This window comes from Triticum dicoccoides, chromosome 7A, assembly GCF_002162155.2.
Source record: "Triticum dicoccoides isolate Atlit2015 ecotype Zavitan chromosome 7A, WEW_v2.0, whole genome shotgun sequence".
NCBI classification, from domain to species: Eukaryota; Viridiplantae; Streptophyta; class Magnoliopsida; order Poales; family Poaceae; genus Triticum; species Triticum dicoccoides.
In genome coordinates this window covers 166,820,678-166,833,081 of record NC_041392.1, presented here as the reverse complement: position 1 = coordinate 166,833,081, position 12,404 = coordinate 166,820,678, and the positions used below count along the sequence as shown (strand labels likewise).

The following is a 12,404-nucleotide window of genomic DNA, read 5'->3' as shown; positions in this document are numbered from 1 at the left end:
CGCACAATACATATAAATTTCTTCTAGATCAATATCGAGGAATTTCCTGAGGTTATATTCTGGAATAATCTTAGTTTGACGTTTCATTTCTTCATAACCCAAAAGCAAACTAAGTTCGTTATGATGTACAAGGGAAATCAAGTCATCACAATTTTTGGACACGATTTGATAATGAAACAATTTGCATTTGATATTTAAATGATCATGTTCATTCCAAAGTTCACAAGTATGGCTAAGATATTTTAAATTTTCAGCACTAACATTTAGCCTTTCTTGCAACCATTTAGTTTCCAAATACTTATGCCTCTTGCAAAATCTATTTTCCCTATTTGGTATGTACTTGCAAACTCTATGCACTCCACAAAAATCGATATGCTTATAAGAGATATTTTCATCATGACTAGTGCAATCATCATTAGTACTATGGATATTCAAAGAGTTCATACTAATAACATTGCAATCATGCTCATCATTCAAAGATTTAGTGCCAAACATTTTATAGACTTCTTCTCCTAGAACTTGAGCACAATTTTCCTTTCCATCATTCTCACGAAAGATATTAAAAAGATGAAGCGTATGAGACAAACTCAATTCCATTTTTTTGTAGTTTTCTTTTATAAACTAAACTAGTGATAAAACAAGAAACAAAAAGATTTGATTGCAAGATCTAAAGATATACCTTCAAGCGCTAACCTCCTCGGCAACGCCGCCAGAAAAGAGCTTGATGTCTACTACACAACCTTCTTCTTGTAGACGTTGTTGGGCCTCCAAGTGCAGAGGTTTGTAGAACAGTAGCAAATTTCCCTCAAGTGGATGACCTAAGGTTTATCAATCCGTGGGAGGCGTAGGATGAAGATGGTCTCTCTCAGACAACCCTGCAACCAATTAACAGAGAGTCTCTTGTGTCCCCAACACACCCAATACAATGGTAAATTGTATAGGTGCACTAGTTCGGTGAAGAGATGGTGATACAAGTGCAATATGGATGATAGATATAGGTTTTTGTAATCTGAAAATATAAAAACAGCAAGGTAACTAATGGTAAAAGTGAGCACAAACGGTATTGCAATGCTAGGAAACAAGGCCTAGGGTTCATACTTTCACTAGTGCAAGTTCTCTCAACAATAATAACATAATTGGATCATATAACTATCCCTCAACATGCAACAAAGAGTAACTCCAAAGTCAGTAATAGCGGAGAACAAACGAAGAGATTATGGTAGGGTACGAAACCACCTCAAAGTTATCATTTCTGATCGATCTATTCAAGAGTCCGTAGTAAAATAACATGAAGCTATTATTTCCATTCGATCTATCATAGAGTTCGTACTAGAATAACACCTTAAGATACAAATCAATCAAAACCCTAATATCACCTAGATACTCCAATGTCACCTCAAGTATCCGTGGGTATGATTATACGATATGCATCACACAATCTCATATTCATCTATTCAACCAACACAAAGAACTTCAAAGAGTGCCCCAAAGTTTCTACCGGAGACTCAAGACGAAAACGTGTGCCAACCCCTATGCATAAGTTCACGAGGTCACGGAACTCGCAAGTTGATCACCAAAACATACATTAAGTGGATCACGTGATATCCCATTGTCACCACAGATAAGCACATGCAAGACATACATCAAGTGTTCTCAAATCCTTAAAGACTCAATCCGATAAGACAACTTCAAAGGGAAAACTCAATTCATCACAAGAGAGTAGAGGGGGAGAAACATCATAAGATCCAACTATAATAGCAAAGCTCGCGATACATCAAGATCGTGCTGACTCAAGAACACGAGAGAGAGAGAGAGAGAGAGATCAAACACATAGCTACTGGTACATACCCTCGGCCCTGAGGGAAAACTACTCCCTCCTCGTCATGGAGAGCACCGGGATGATGAAGATGGCCACCGGAGAGGGATTCCCCCCTCCGACAGGGTGCCAGAACAGGTCTAGATTGGTTTTCGGTGGCTACGGAGGCTTCTGGTGACGGAACTCCCGATATATTGTGCTCCTCGATGTTTTTAGGGTATATGGACATAGATAGGCAAAAGAAGTCGGTCGGGGGAGCCACGAGGGTGGGGGCGCGCCCAGGGGGGCAGGCACGCCTCCCTGCCTCATGGCCACCTCGAAGCTTCATTGACTTCAACTCCAAGTCTCCTGGATCATGTTCGTTCCAAAAATCATGCTCCCGAAGGTTTCATTCCGTTTGGACTCCGTTTGATATTCCTTTTCTGTGAAACACTGAAACAAGGGGAAAAACAGAAACTGGCACTGGACTCTGGAGACGTATCAATTATCACCAAGCTTGCAGAAGATAACGTAAAGCTGGAGAAGAAACTGGCTGATCTGGAATGTACAATCAGTACGATGAAGCAAGAAAGAATCAATCACAAGCAACAGATGAAAGCAAGAGACAAGAAGGAACTAGCATGTGTAGTTGTGGTTGTCGCATTAGCCATGTTCTATGTGTTGTTTGCAATGATGATTAGGGATTTTGTTTGACAGTATTGCTAAAGCACATCTAGTTGTGCTCTAAGTAGTGCACATCTAGGTCCTATGCCATTGATGTTACGCGAAGATTTGTGCAGATATTTTCCTTTCTCTTTTTTTCTTTTCCTTTGTAGTTTGATTATTACTGGCTTTATCAATAAGAAGAGGTCAATGTATTGTTTGCCAACTATCCTACTCCGTTCATACCGGTACCAGTGCATAATCCCAAAACTCGTTCCTTTTTTTTGTCCTAAAAAATAAACTAGCCAATAGGAGTCCTACGCAACCCCGGAAATTTGGAGCGACTGGGTACAAATAATTGCGGTTGATTATATCAGCGGTTAGATAATACGTCAACCCCCGCTTCAATTGGCATTTACTCTTCTCTACATACCCCGCTTCAGTGTCCACCATCTTCATCGTCCCCGACAGGCCGCGCTACACACTGGCACACACTCTGCAGCCATGTCGAGCGACAGCGAGAATGACAGTTCGTCCAGCAGTCTGGCGCCCGATGATAGGTCAACATCGGAATCATCCTGCTCGTCTTCCATGAGTTCGGCGTCGAGCCCAGACCTTGATTATATCCGGATCATGGAAGGGACGCCGCATCCGGAGTCGTCAGACGACAACCAGACGGACAAGGAGCCGTCGGTGGACGGAGAAGAGGACGACGATGAGGAGGAGGAGGAATAGTCGAACAAGGAGGAGGAGGACGACGACAGAAACGACGATGACAACGGCGGCGGCGATGAAAAGTCAACCATCAGCGGCAAGAAGCGTCCTCGCCAAGATGATGTCGCGGGGCCATCCAAGAAGAAGAAGAAGAAGAAGGCCTAAATTAAGCAGACTAAACATATCTCTTTTTCCGTTCGCTCATATTAATTTGTTATCTCTGTTTATCTTGTCAATCTCATCGCAGACGGTTAGTAATACGTATTCGACAGAGATCTTCTACATTATCGCCCACATGTTGGTTTGTTGAACTGCATGCCCTGACGAGCACATAATTCACAAAAAAGACTGTATGGGCTATTTATAATGATCGCACACAATTCTGATTACCGACTTGTTTGTCGGGTATCACACACATCTTGTTACGCTGAATCGTTTGTGTTCACCTCGATCATCGCAAACAGTTCATCAAAGCGAACTGTATGCCATATATCACACACACATTGATATGGCTGCCAATTTCTGTTGTTCTGTCTAATCGCAAACAGTTCGTATGGATCAACCTTATGCCTAGCATCGCACACGCAACTAAAATCTGAACCGTGTTTGATGTGTCCGCCATCGCAAATGTTTTGCACCTTGTTTGACGGTTATTTTACACCACTGTTTGTAATTATTGCATCGCACACAGTTTTGTCCAAGAGTCTCTGATCGTAGTGTCGCGTTAGCAGCATCCTGCAGTAGTGCCTCGTCGAGTTCGTCCATATAAATAGGCTCGATAGAGCTCCAACATAAATTCATGTCGTCCCCTTGTGGTGGTGAGACTAGGGTACCTTGTCGTGCATGTCTGACGACAAGATCTAGTGTCAGGCACTTTGAATCGATACAAGGGTTCAATGACGATGATTGTGGCTCCAGGATGATGGTCCTTAGAAGAACATGCATGAAGACTTCCCAATTATCACCAACAGGCCAAGTCGATTGCTTGTTCAGCTAGGAGAATAGTAATTGCATGTGAGTTAGCACATAAATACATTTTGGTAGGGGAGTGGCGATAATGGCGTGTCGGCTGCTCGTTCTGGCAGCGGTGATGGTCGTTCGATGGTTTGGGGAACTTCATGTAATTTTCATTATGTTTGGGGTGCTTTATACTTCTAATGAAGTTTTATAATATAGTTCTGGATGTTTTTTTGCAAAAAAAAATCTATTCCTACTAATAAAGGGAGGGTAGCTTATGTCCGTCTGTCATGCATTTTTATAAAAAACCCTACCTTTTCTAGTAATTAACCCACAATCCACCTTTAAGTGACATGAAAATGATTCATCACACATTTTTGAAAAACCTCTGCTTTTCTTGTAATTATATATGCGGTCCACCTGCAAAGGATAAAAAAACTGAGGGCTTGCATATAACAATCAACAAAAAAAGGTTGCTTCCTTTGAAACTTGAACTCACAAGCTCAAGTAATATAGTGACCTCAACAACCAGCTAGGCTACACATGTATTCATGTGCCAACTCATAGTTTTATTTTTACTTATACATTACATTGGTTGAACTCTCTCTTTAGCGGTTTAGAAAAGGAAATATGGACGCGAACCACCATGGAACCTCACGTACGTATGTTGCACAAACTAACTAATTCCACGGACACAGGATATATTCTTCATATTTGTTCATTGTTTGAATAATTTTCTTGCATACAACACAAAATCAAGGATCGGATCTTCTCCTACTAGTTGTGTCCAATTGAAACTGATGCAAAATTTATTTCAACATACCAACAATATATCACCACGACTTATGTTGTCATCGCACTTTCTCGTCACCCCCGACACATTAGAGCTTTTTCCCTTTCCCTGGTTGGACCCTCACAATTTCCGCATCGAGGAGGAAAATCCATTTAAAGAAAAAGACCTCGAACCATGCACCGTGGAGGGCAAATTTCATCATTCAGTCTATTTCAACCATTGCAAGCCTACATTGCGATATGTAAGAAGTTTTCCAATTAGTCGCATGCATCTACTCATTTAGATCCATCGCCCTATTGTTGTTGTCGGCCGTGCACATAATCCGTGTCATCTGCCATCCATGGATGTGAACCAAAAATTGGCAACTCGGCAATCAACGTTTGTCGCCCATTTGCTTTGCATGTTTTTTCTGTACCCCAAAGCCGTAGAACCACCGTTCTACGGTAATTTTGCTTTGCATGCTCACTAAGGAACATGTGCTGGTAATAGTATGTGTTTAAGATTTGCTCTAGAACAAAGCATGGATGTCGTGATAGGATTTGTTTCTCTCAATGCAGCACACGGATCTGTGTGCTTGTAATTGCTAAGGTCGCACGGCACTTCTTAACTTGCCTTCACTTAATTTCTCATAGTTCTTCCTCCACGCCACACAATCAGTGAGCCCAAATGATTGATCAGTTCTTGTTCTCCGACCAAAAAATAATGGGAGCGAGTATATCCATCCACCCAACAGCTACTTTTCGTAAGCTAATTGGGCTAAGAGAAAACTAGCTAATCCTTTCCTTAAAAAACACTCACCTGCACGTATCCGATCATATCCACTTGTCTCTACGCCAAAGCCGGGTGCTACTGGCAGAAAACCAGGTGGAAACGCGAGGGCAGGCCCGTCATTTCAGCCAAGCAACTCCGAGCGACTGAGCAACCACACCCGCACAATAAAGCCGGCTCACGCACTCCGCCCACTCCCTCTCAACCGCCGTCGCGTCTCCACTTTCCTCTCCATCTCACTCACTCTCCCCCTCCGCCGCCGGCGCAGCGTCCTCCCCGCGACTCCGATGGCCAGCAAGTGGGTCAGGCCCGAGGTGAGCTCCACGCCCAGATCCGGGCCATCCGCCCGCTCCTGCCACTCGCTCTTCTTCCGTTCGCTTATCTATCCTGTCTCGCGGCCGCGCAGGTGTACCCGCTGTTCGCGGCGACGGGCGTGGCCATCGGCATCTGCGCCTTTAGCCTCCTTCGCAACATCACCGGCAACCCAGAAGTCAGGTAAAGATCTCGACTGCTTGCAGTCCCCCCCTCCTCCTATCCCTGGCCGTTTATTTCTTGATTGAGAGAAACGAATCGGCCCCCTCCCTCGCTTGTTTGATTATTACTACATGGCTTGGCGTTGTACCGCTTATTAGTGGACAAGATAAGAGTAGATCTGCTGGATTATGGCCTGTTCGTGGTGGCTGGCCGCTGGGTGTTTGAGTGTTGACTTCGCTGCTACGGTCGATATCCATGTTTTTTCAGGTGAAAAATTTGTGGTCTTGGTTTCATTTGGGTCGGAGAATCGGTCCACGAGGGGTGAGAAGAGAACCATTTAGCCTTTTGGGGGAGATATCTTGCTTGTGCGCGTGGATTGTTGGTGAAATTATGCGGGATTTCGCAGTATATGATTTTCTATTCTGAGTATGATATTGTACCAATCATAGCTCCTGCAGACAGGAAGTCATGTGTGTTATCATGTGGGTTCTAATGGATAATGAAATATTGTACTAGTACATGATCTACTTTTTGTACTAGCAATTGTTTAGTGCACTTCGCATGATCGGGAGACGATCTTAACAAACCTTATCTGCATTGATGGTTATCTTAATAAATTTGTGGCAGCTCATCTTAATCTTGTTAGAGAAGAGCCTGAAACAACCTATACTTCTTAGTAACGATGTACTGAAATTATTTCATCTGCAGGGTCAACAAGATGGGGAGGGCAGCGGGAGTGCTTGAGAACCATGAGGAGGGCAGGCGCTACGCCGAGCACGGCCTCAGAGCTTATGTGCAGGACAAGACCCCCGAGATCATGCCAGGAATCAACAAGTTCTTCACCAGCCCAAAATGAAGCACTTTAGTCTGTCTGTGACTCGCTATTAGTAACTGTTGTGGTCAAGTGCAAACCTATTTCAAGCATTCAGTAATGTTGTTGCGTCCATAATTCAGAGGACATCGTCAATTACCTCTTATTGAAAGAACCATGTGATGTTTGATGGCTTGCTATATATGTGATGGTTGATGGCTTCTAAATATCTGCTTCATTGAGATTGTGGATATTCCATGCTTCCGTGTAGTTGCTGTGTTGTGGTTGTGGAGACCTCAGTGGTAGCTCAGCGATTACTGCAGACATTTGGATATTGCTACTGCTGGTATTTTGAAGTGTGTTCCTGTCTTAGCAGTATCTTTCACACAACTCCTTTGGAATTTGTCAATTCTGTGAGCATGTATGCGCTGTGGTATTTGTGGGTATGGAAAATGACTGTCTTATAAGTCAATCCTGGTACAACATTTTACCCAACAGCCAAGCTCTTGTTGTAGTACTTAGATGCATTTTACATCAGTGATTAACATATTTCTAGCTTATTCTGTTGAAGTTGACTAGCATAGCCTGTTAAGGTTTTAAGATCCAGGTGATGACATAACAAAATTAACTCATCAGAGCCGACTGAAAAGAACAGACATTATAGATCAAACCATGTGGTCTTTATATGCTAGCCTCAGCTGTTGTCCCAGCCATCTCCTCTCTATACAGCTGCCAAATAACACTTTGCTGGAGAGAACAGATGCAAAAAGACTGAAGATGAACTAAGTAGACAAAAGTACACTGCCTAAAAAAAGATGGACAGTCAAGTGTATCATTATTCTGTTTCTTTTTTGCATTGAGTAAATACATCGAGCAAAGGCGAAATGAGCCTTTGTGTTTATGACATCTTGTACAGGTCGAATCCTTTCTAGAGTCCTCGGCAGATGAGGTGATCTGCCTACAAGAACTGATTTACAACAGACCTGCCTAAACTAAACCGTCCCTCGTGAGGTTTATTCCCGTGTAAGATCCAAGTACCATGATTTCCAGGCTTCAACATAATGGCCAAAAAGATCATTCAGCGCTGCATTCACAAAATGTAGGGGAACTGTGTAAGTTTATCAACAGGGTAAACCATATATTTGACACAAACAGCAAAAATGGCATAGTTAAAAGTTACTCCCTCCGTAAACTAATATAAGAGTGTTTAGATTACTACTTTAGTGATCTAAACACTCTTATATTAGTTTACAGAGGGAGTACTGTATTAGTTAAAACTGGAAATAACATCATGAGAAACTATACAACCACTTGTCAAAGACTAGAGGGCTGATGGCAGTTATTAAAACTAGATCACTAGATTCAGAAATTGGGATTTCTAGTATGGTTGTGAAAGTTCAATCCCTATTTATTTATTTTTTTGCCTTTTGGGATAAAGAGAAGGTTTGAGGGATTAAGTTTAGGGGATCTGCTAGAGATGCTCTAAGTATACTAATAAATTAAAAAAATTAAAAAACTTCCACATTTGGGGCTAATTACCACCACTATTGAGAAAAAATTCAAAAAACCTCCACTTTTGAGGCTGGTTGGTAACAAATTGTGCTGATCCAAGGCTTAGTGCATTTGACAGTGAATCTGATGGGTGGGACCCATCTGTCGGGTTGGTGTGGCAAAGACTAGTCCTAGTCCCACCTGTCAGACATACATCTTTTTTCCTCTCTCTTCTCCTTCCTCCCCACCTATCTCTCTCCCTTACCAACGATCCTCCCCCTGCCGCTCTAATCTACTCCTTGAGCACAGCCCAGCCAGCGACCTCCGAGACGATTTCTCTATCTACTTCCACTGGTGACTACTCATGTTGAATTTGGTTGTCAAAAGACCAAATGGCAAATGCTATTATTGTCGGCTATCGTGGAACATGTTTACATACCCGTTTCAGTCAATGCATAAATACAAACAGGTATACAAACAAGCGCTAGAATGGCTACTCAAAGTAAAGGGGCTAAACTTCTAAAATTAATGAAACCATATAAAATTAATTTTGTCCTGAATTCCTGAGCTCCAGTTTCTTCTTGATCATGCATATCAGTTTGGATGTGAAGTGGCCAAAGTACTAGACATGTAGATTGCTACTCCCTCCGTCCCATAATATAAGAGTGTTTTTGACAGTACACTACACTAGTGTCAAAACCACTCTTATATTATGGGACGGAGGGAGTAGTAACTAATAGAGGATCAGAGAAGCACTTCAATGCATCCAGTGCAAAGAGAAGGGTAGATACCAAAACTGGCATCTCAAAACAAAATTCCATCCAGTGTAGTTTTCTAAATCCTAAATCTTAACTGTAAAAAATAAACATGTGGGGGCAATGTTTAGCTTACCATGATTTTGGTACTGTGGACGGAATGAAACAGCGAGATTCTCCCAGTCTTGAATGTTCTTCGTCTCATTCTCCCTCACTGACTGATCATCAACTTCATGTTTCCTTGCACCAGCAGGGTGGAAGGGCCCATAAACAAAGCCACTACTCTTCCCTTGCCCGAGCTGACTCTCGAAAGTTTTCAACATGCTGCTGCCACCTTGCATGAGTTTGGGTTTGTTCTCTGTTTCCAAGACTAACTTGCCCCTCTTATTGTCAATGTTTGTGATGTCGGTACCAAATGCCCTCTTGCTAGACATAATCTTCCTGGCTGGCGGTAAAGCAACCGTGACAGTGGCACCTTCCTTTCGCTTTGCCTGACCAAGCCACCGGAATGCAGGTTTTCTGGAGTCCACCTGCTGCGTCTGAAACAAACCACAAAACCAACCATGCTAAGAAAAATGATCAGTTCCACAATTTGAAATGGCATGTGGTCAAGAGACTACCTTCTCGATGAGGTTCAAAGAAGATAGTACATTGGCAATGTCATACAGTCGACGAACTTTAGCTGTATTATCAACATCAGAATTGTAATGAGTTCCATTTGGATAGAAAAATCTGTTGCGACGACTAAGCAATGGATCCCATAAAATATAAGAAATGCAAGTACTGACTTCTCATGTTGCTCTCGGCATGTCTCTCTCCAAGGAGCAGCCTTGCAGCCTCATCAAGTGAGACTGTCTCAACCTGTGCCAGTAGTGAATCACATTGCAATTAACCACAAAGGACAAACCGCCTTAATGAAAAAAAAAATCAGTGGAATTCTCAATCAGTTCACCTCCATGGTGAGGAAGAGCTTGACGAAATTCTGAGTGAGCAGCCCAAGCGACTTCTCCTTCCTATGATCTACTGATGTGGCACCAGAAACACTAATTCAGCACATAACATGATGGTCACTAGGCACAGCAAACCAATGAGAAAGTGATTGATCAGTCATACCAGATCGACGCGGGCACATGGGTGTGTCCGGCTTATCAGAAGCATTGTCTATTGACTGGCTAAGCTTCTCACTGTCAGCGTCCCCTTCTGCATCACCCAATTTATCATCGTCGTCTTCATCGTCCGACACCTTCACAACCACCATAAGAAAAGTCACTTCTTTTATCAGCAACAATCGCTGATTTGCATCACAACTAAAAGGGCCAAGTAAAACAAAGTGAAGAAATCTAACATTGGCAGCAGATGGTTCCTCCGGTGGCGGGGCTAATCCAGACATCTCTCTCAATGTCCTCTCCTGAACAAACGGGAAGAACAAAATAGGAAGCCATTAATCATTTTGGTATTTCAATGTAAACAGTCTATTTTTCTGAAACAATGTAAAGACTTGCCATTTTCATTAATTAATTGAGAAGAAGAGAGTTGCCCAGCTAATTAAGAGCAATCTTTAAGCCGTGTAGAATCAGCATAGATCAGAATAGGCGGATCCAAACCTTGAGTTCCTTGAGCGCGGCAGGGACGCCCTCAAAGCCTATCCATGTGTACCGATTCTTGGCCCTCCTCACGAGAATCTGCGTGATGCTCAACGAATGTCAGGGAAAGAAGAGGAGAACATAAACGAAACAGCGCATGGGTAAAATCGCATGCCAAGGACAAAAAAAGGTTTCTTTGTTATCAGGGCTCACCCCGACGCTCTCGAGCACGTTGACGATGTCGTAGATCCGGCGCCTCTCGACGCCGAGCCGCCTGGCGGCGTCGTCCAGCCCCACCGTCTCCACGTCGTCCCGGTCGTACAGCGCCACGAAGCTGCAAAGCCCGGCAGCGGCCTAGCTAGGTCAAAAACCGGCGAAATGCACAGCGCGTGTTGCGGAAACGAGAGAGCGGGGAGATCTCCCCCCTACTTGGAGCAGAGGAGGCCGAGGGACTTCTGCTTGCGGCTGTAGGCGTGGTGCCGGCAGGCCCTCGCGGCGGCGCCCGAGCCGCCTCCGGCGCCGTCGATGACCAGCCGCGGGGGCAGGTAAGGAGGAGGAGGGGGCGGCGGGGGCTGCGCGGCGGCCGCCGGAGCCCCGGCCGCGGCGGCGGGCTCCATCGCCGGTGGATGTCGAGGTGGAAAGGGTGGGGAGGGGCGAATTTTGTGGCCTTGTTTATTGGTGATGGGATCTGCGGGTTGGGTTTTGGAAAGGTGGAGGAGGGGAGGGGAGGGGAGGGCGGCGAGGACGTTGGAATGATTGCGTTTTGGCGCCCGCGGCGGCGGCGCGTTTTCAAACTTTTGCCCCCCTCCGCGCCGCCTCCCGTCCCGTCTCCCGCTCCTGCGCGGCGCGGTCGGTCTGGCCTAGCGGTGGTTAGGGCTAGCACCAGGTGGATTGTGGAGTCAGAGGCTGGTCCAGGAATAAAGAAAGGTAGAAATAGAAAACACCCTAAAAATATATACTTCCTCGGTCGAAATTACTTATTGCGAAAATTGATAAAAATAGATGTATTTAAAACTAAAATATATAGATCCATTTCTCCAACGAGTAGCTACTCTAGTGATTATAAAACGTCTTATTACATAGGTCATTGATTCTTTTAGAGAATGTGTGTTGTTTTTCTTTTTGCGGAGAAAAATGTGTACTATTTATTTCTATAGAATATGATAGATGGTGTTGTAAAGGGCGGCTGCCTGAAAAGTGAAGGATTATCACGAGTAATGAGAACATTAGAATGGAACTGTCGCGAGCTCGGTTCAGCTTGGGCAGTTCATGCGCATCTAGAGGTTCAGAAGCTAACAAAATTGAGTGATTCTTTCGTGTCTGAGACACGTCCGTTGAAATACAAGATGGTTTTTTCCCCAATGTTTGGGGTTTCATCACATGCTCTTTGATGAGAGTGTTGGGAGGAGTGGTGGTGTGTTGTTTATGTGGGAGAACCGTGTGAAAACCATGGAGTTAAGTGTGACGAATCAACATATAAATGTGATTGTGGAGGAAATGAGAAAATGGTGGCTTTACGACTGTCTATGGTGAGCCCAGTTGGGAGTCTAGGAAAGAACTTGGAACAACCCATCAGATATTTGTGTGATGCTCAATATCC

The 12,404-nt window shown here is 43.9% G+C and overlaps 2 protein-coding genes across 3 annotated transcripts; one reads left to right on the top strand and one right to left on the bottom strand.

Annotated features, from left to right (window-relative positions):
* The first annotated feature begins 5,844 nt into the window (after window positions 1-5,844).
* Window positions 5,845-7,217, top strand: LOC119328860. Its single transcript, XM_037601855.1, has 3 exons — window positions 5,845-6,004; window positions 6,097-6,185; window positions 6,873-7,217. Exons 1-3 carry the CDS (start codon window positions 5,978-5,980, stop codon window positions 7,018-7,020), a joined length of 264 nt encoding a protein of 87 aa, XP_037457752.1. The 5' UTR covers window positions 5,845-5,977; the 3' UTR covers window positions 7,021-7,217.
* Window positions 7,218-7,753: 536 nt separating this feature from the next.
* On the bottom strand, window positions 7,754-11,546 carry LOC119331931 (E2F transcription factor-like E2FE). Of its 2 annotated transcripts, none has more exons than XM_037605107.1 (10): window positions 11,234-11,546; window positions 11,018-11,138; window positions 10,826-10,903; window positions 10,567-10,629; window positions 10,335-10,464; window positions 10,174-10,241; window positions 10,010-10,082; window positions 9,842-9,903; window positions 9,358-9,760; window positions 7,754-8,059 (listed from the first exon to the last, which is right to left on the bottom strand). In XM_037605107.1, the coding sequence occupies exons 1-10, from the start codon at window positions 11,419-11,421 to the stop codon at window positions 7,989-7,991; spliced, it is 1,257 nt and encodes a 418-aa protein (XP_037461004.1). In that variant the 5' UTR covers window positions 11,422-11,546; the 3' UTR covers window positions 7,754-7,988. The 2 variants fall into 2 exon arrangements, with proteins under 2 accessions (XP_037461004.1, XP_037461003.1); XM_037605106.1 differs by having other exon boundaries at window positions 10,174-10,244; window positions 11,234-11,542.
* Window positions 11,547-12,404: the final 858 nt, after the last annotated feature.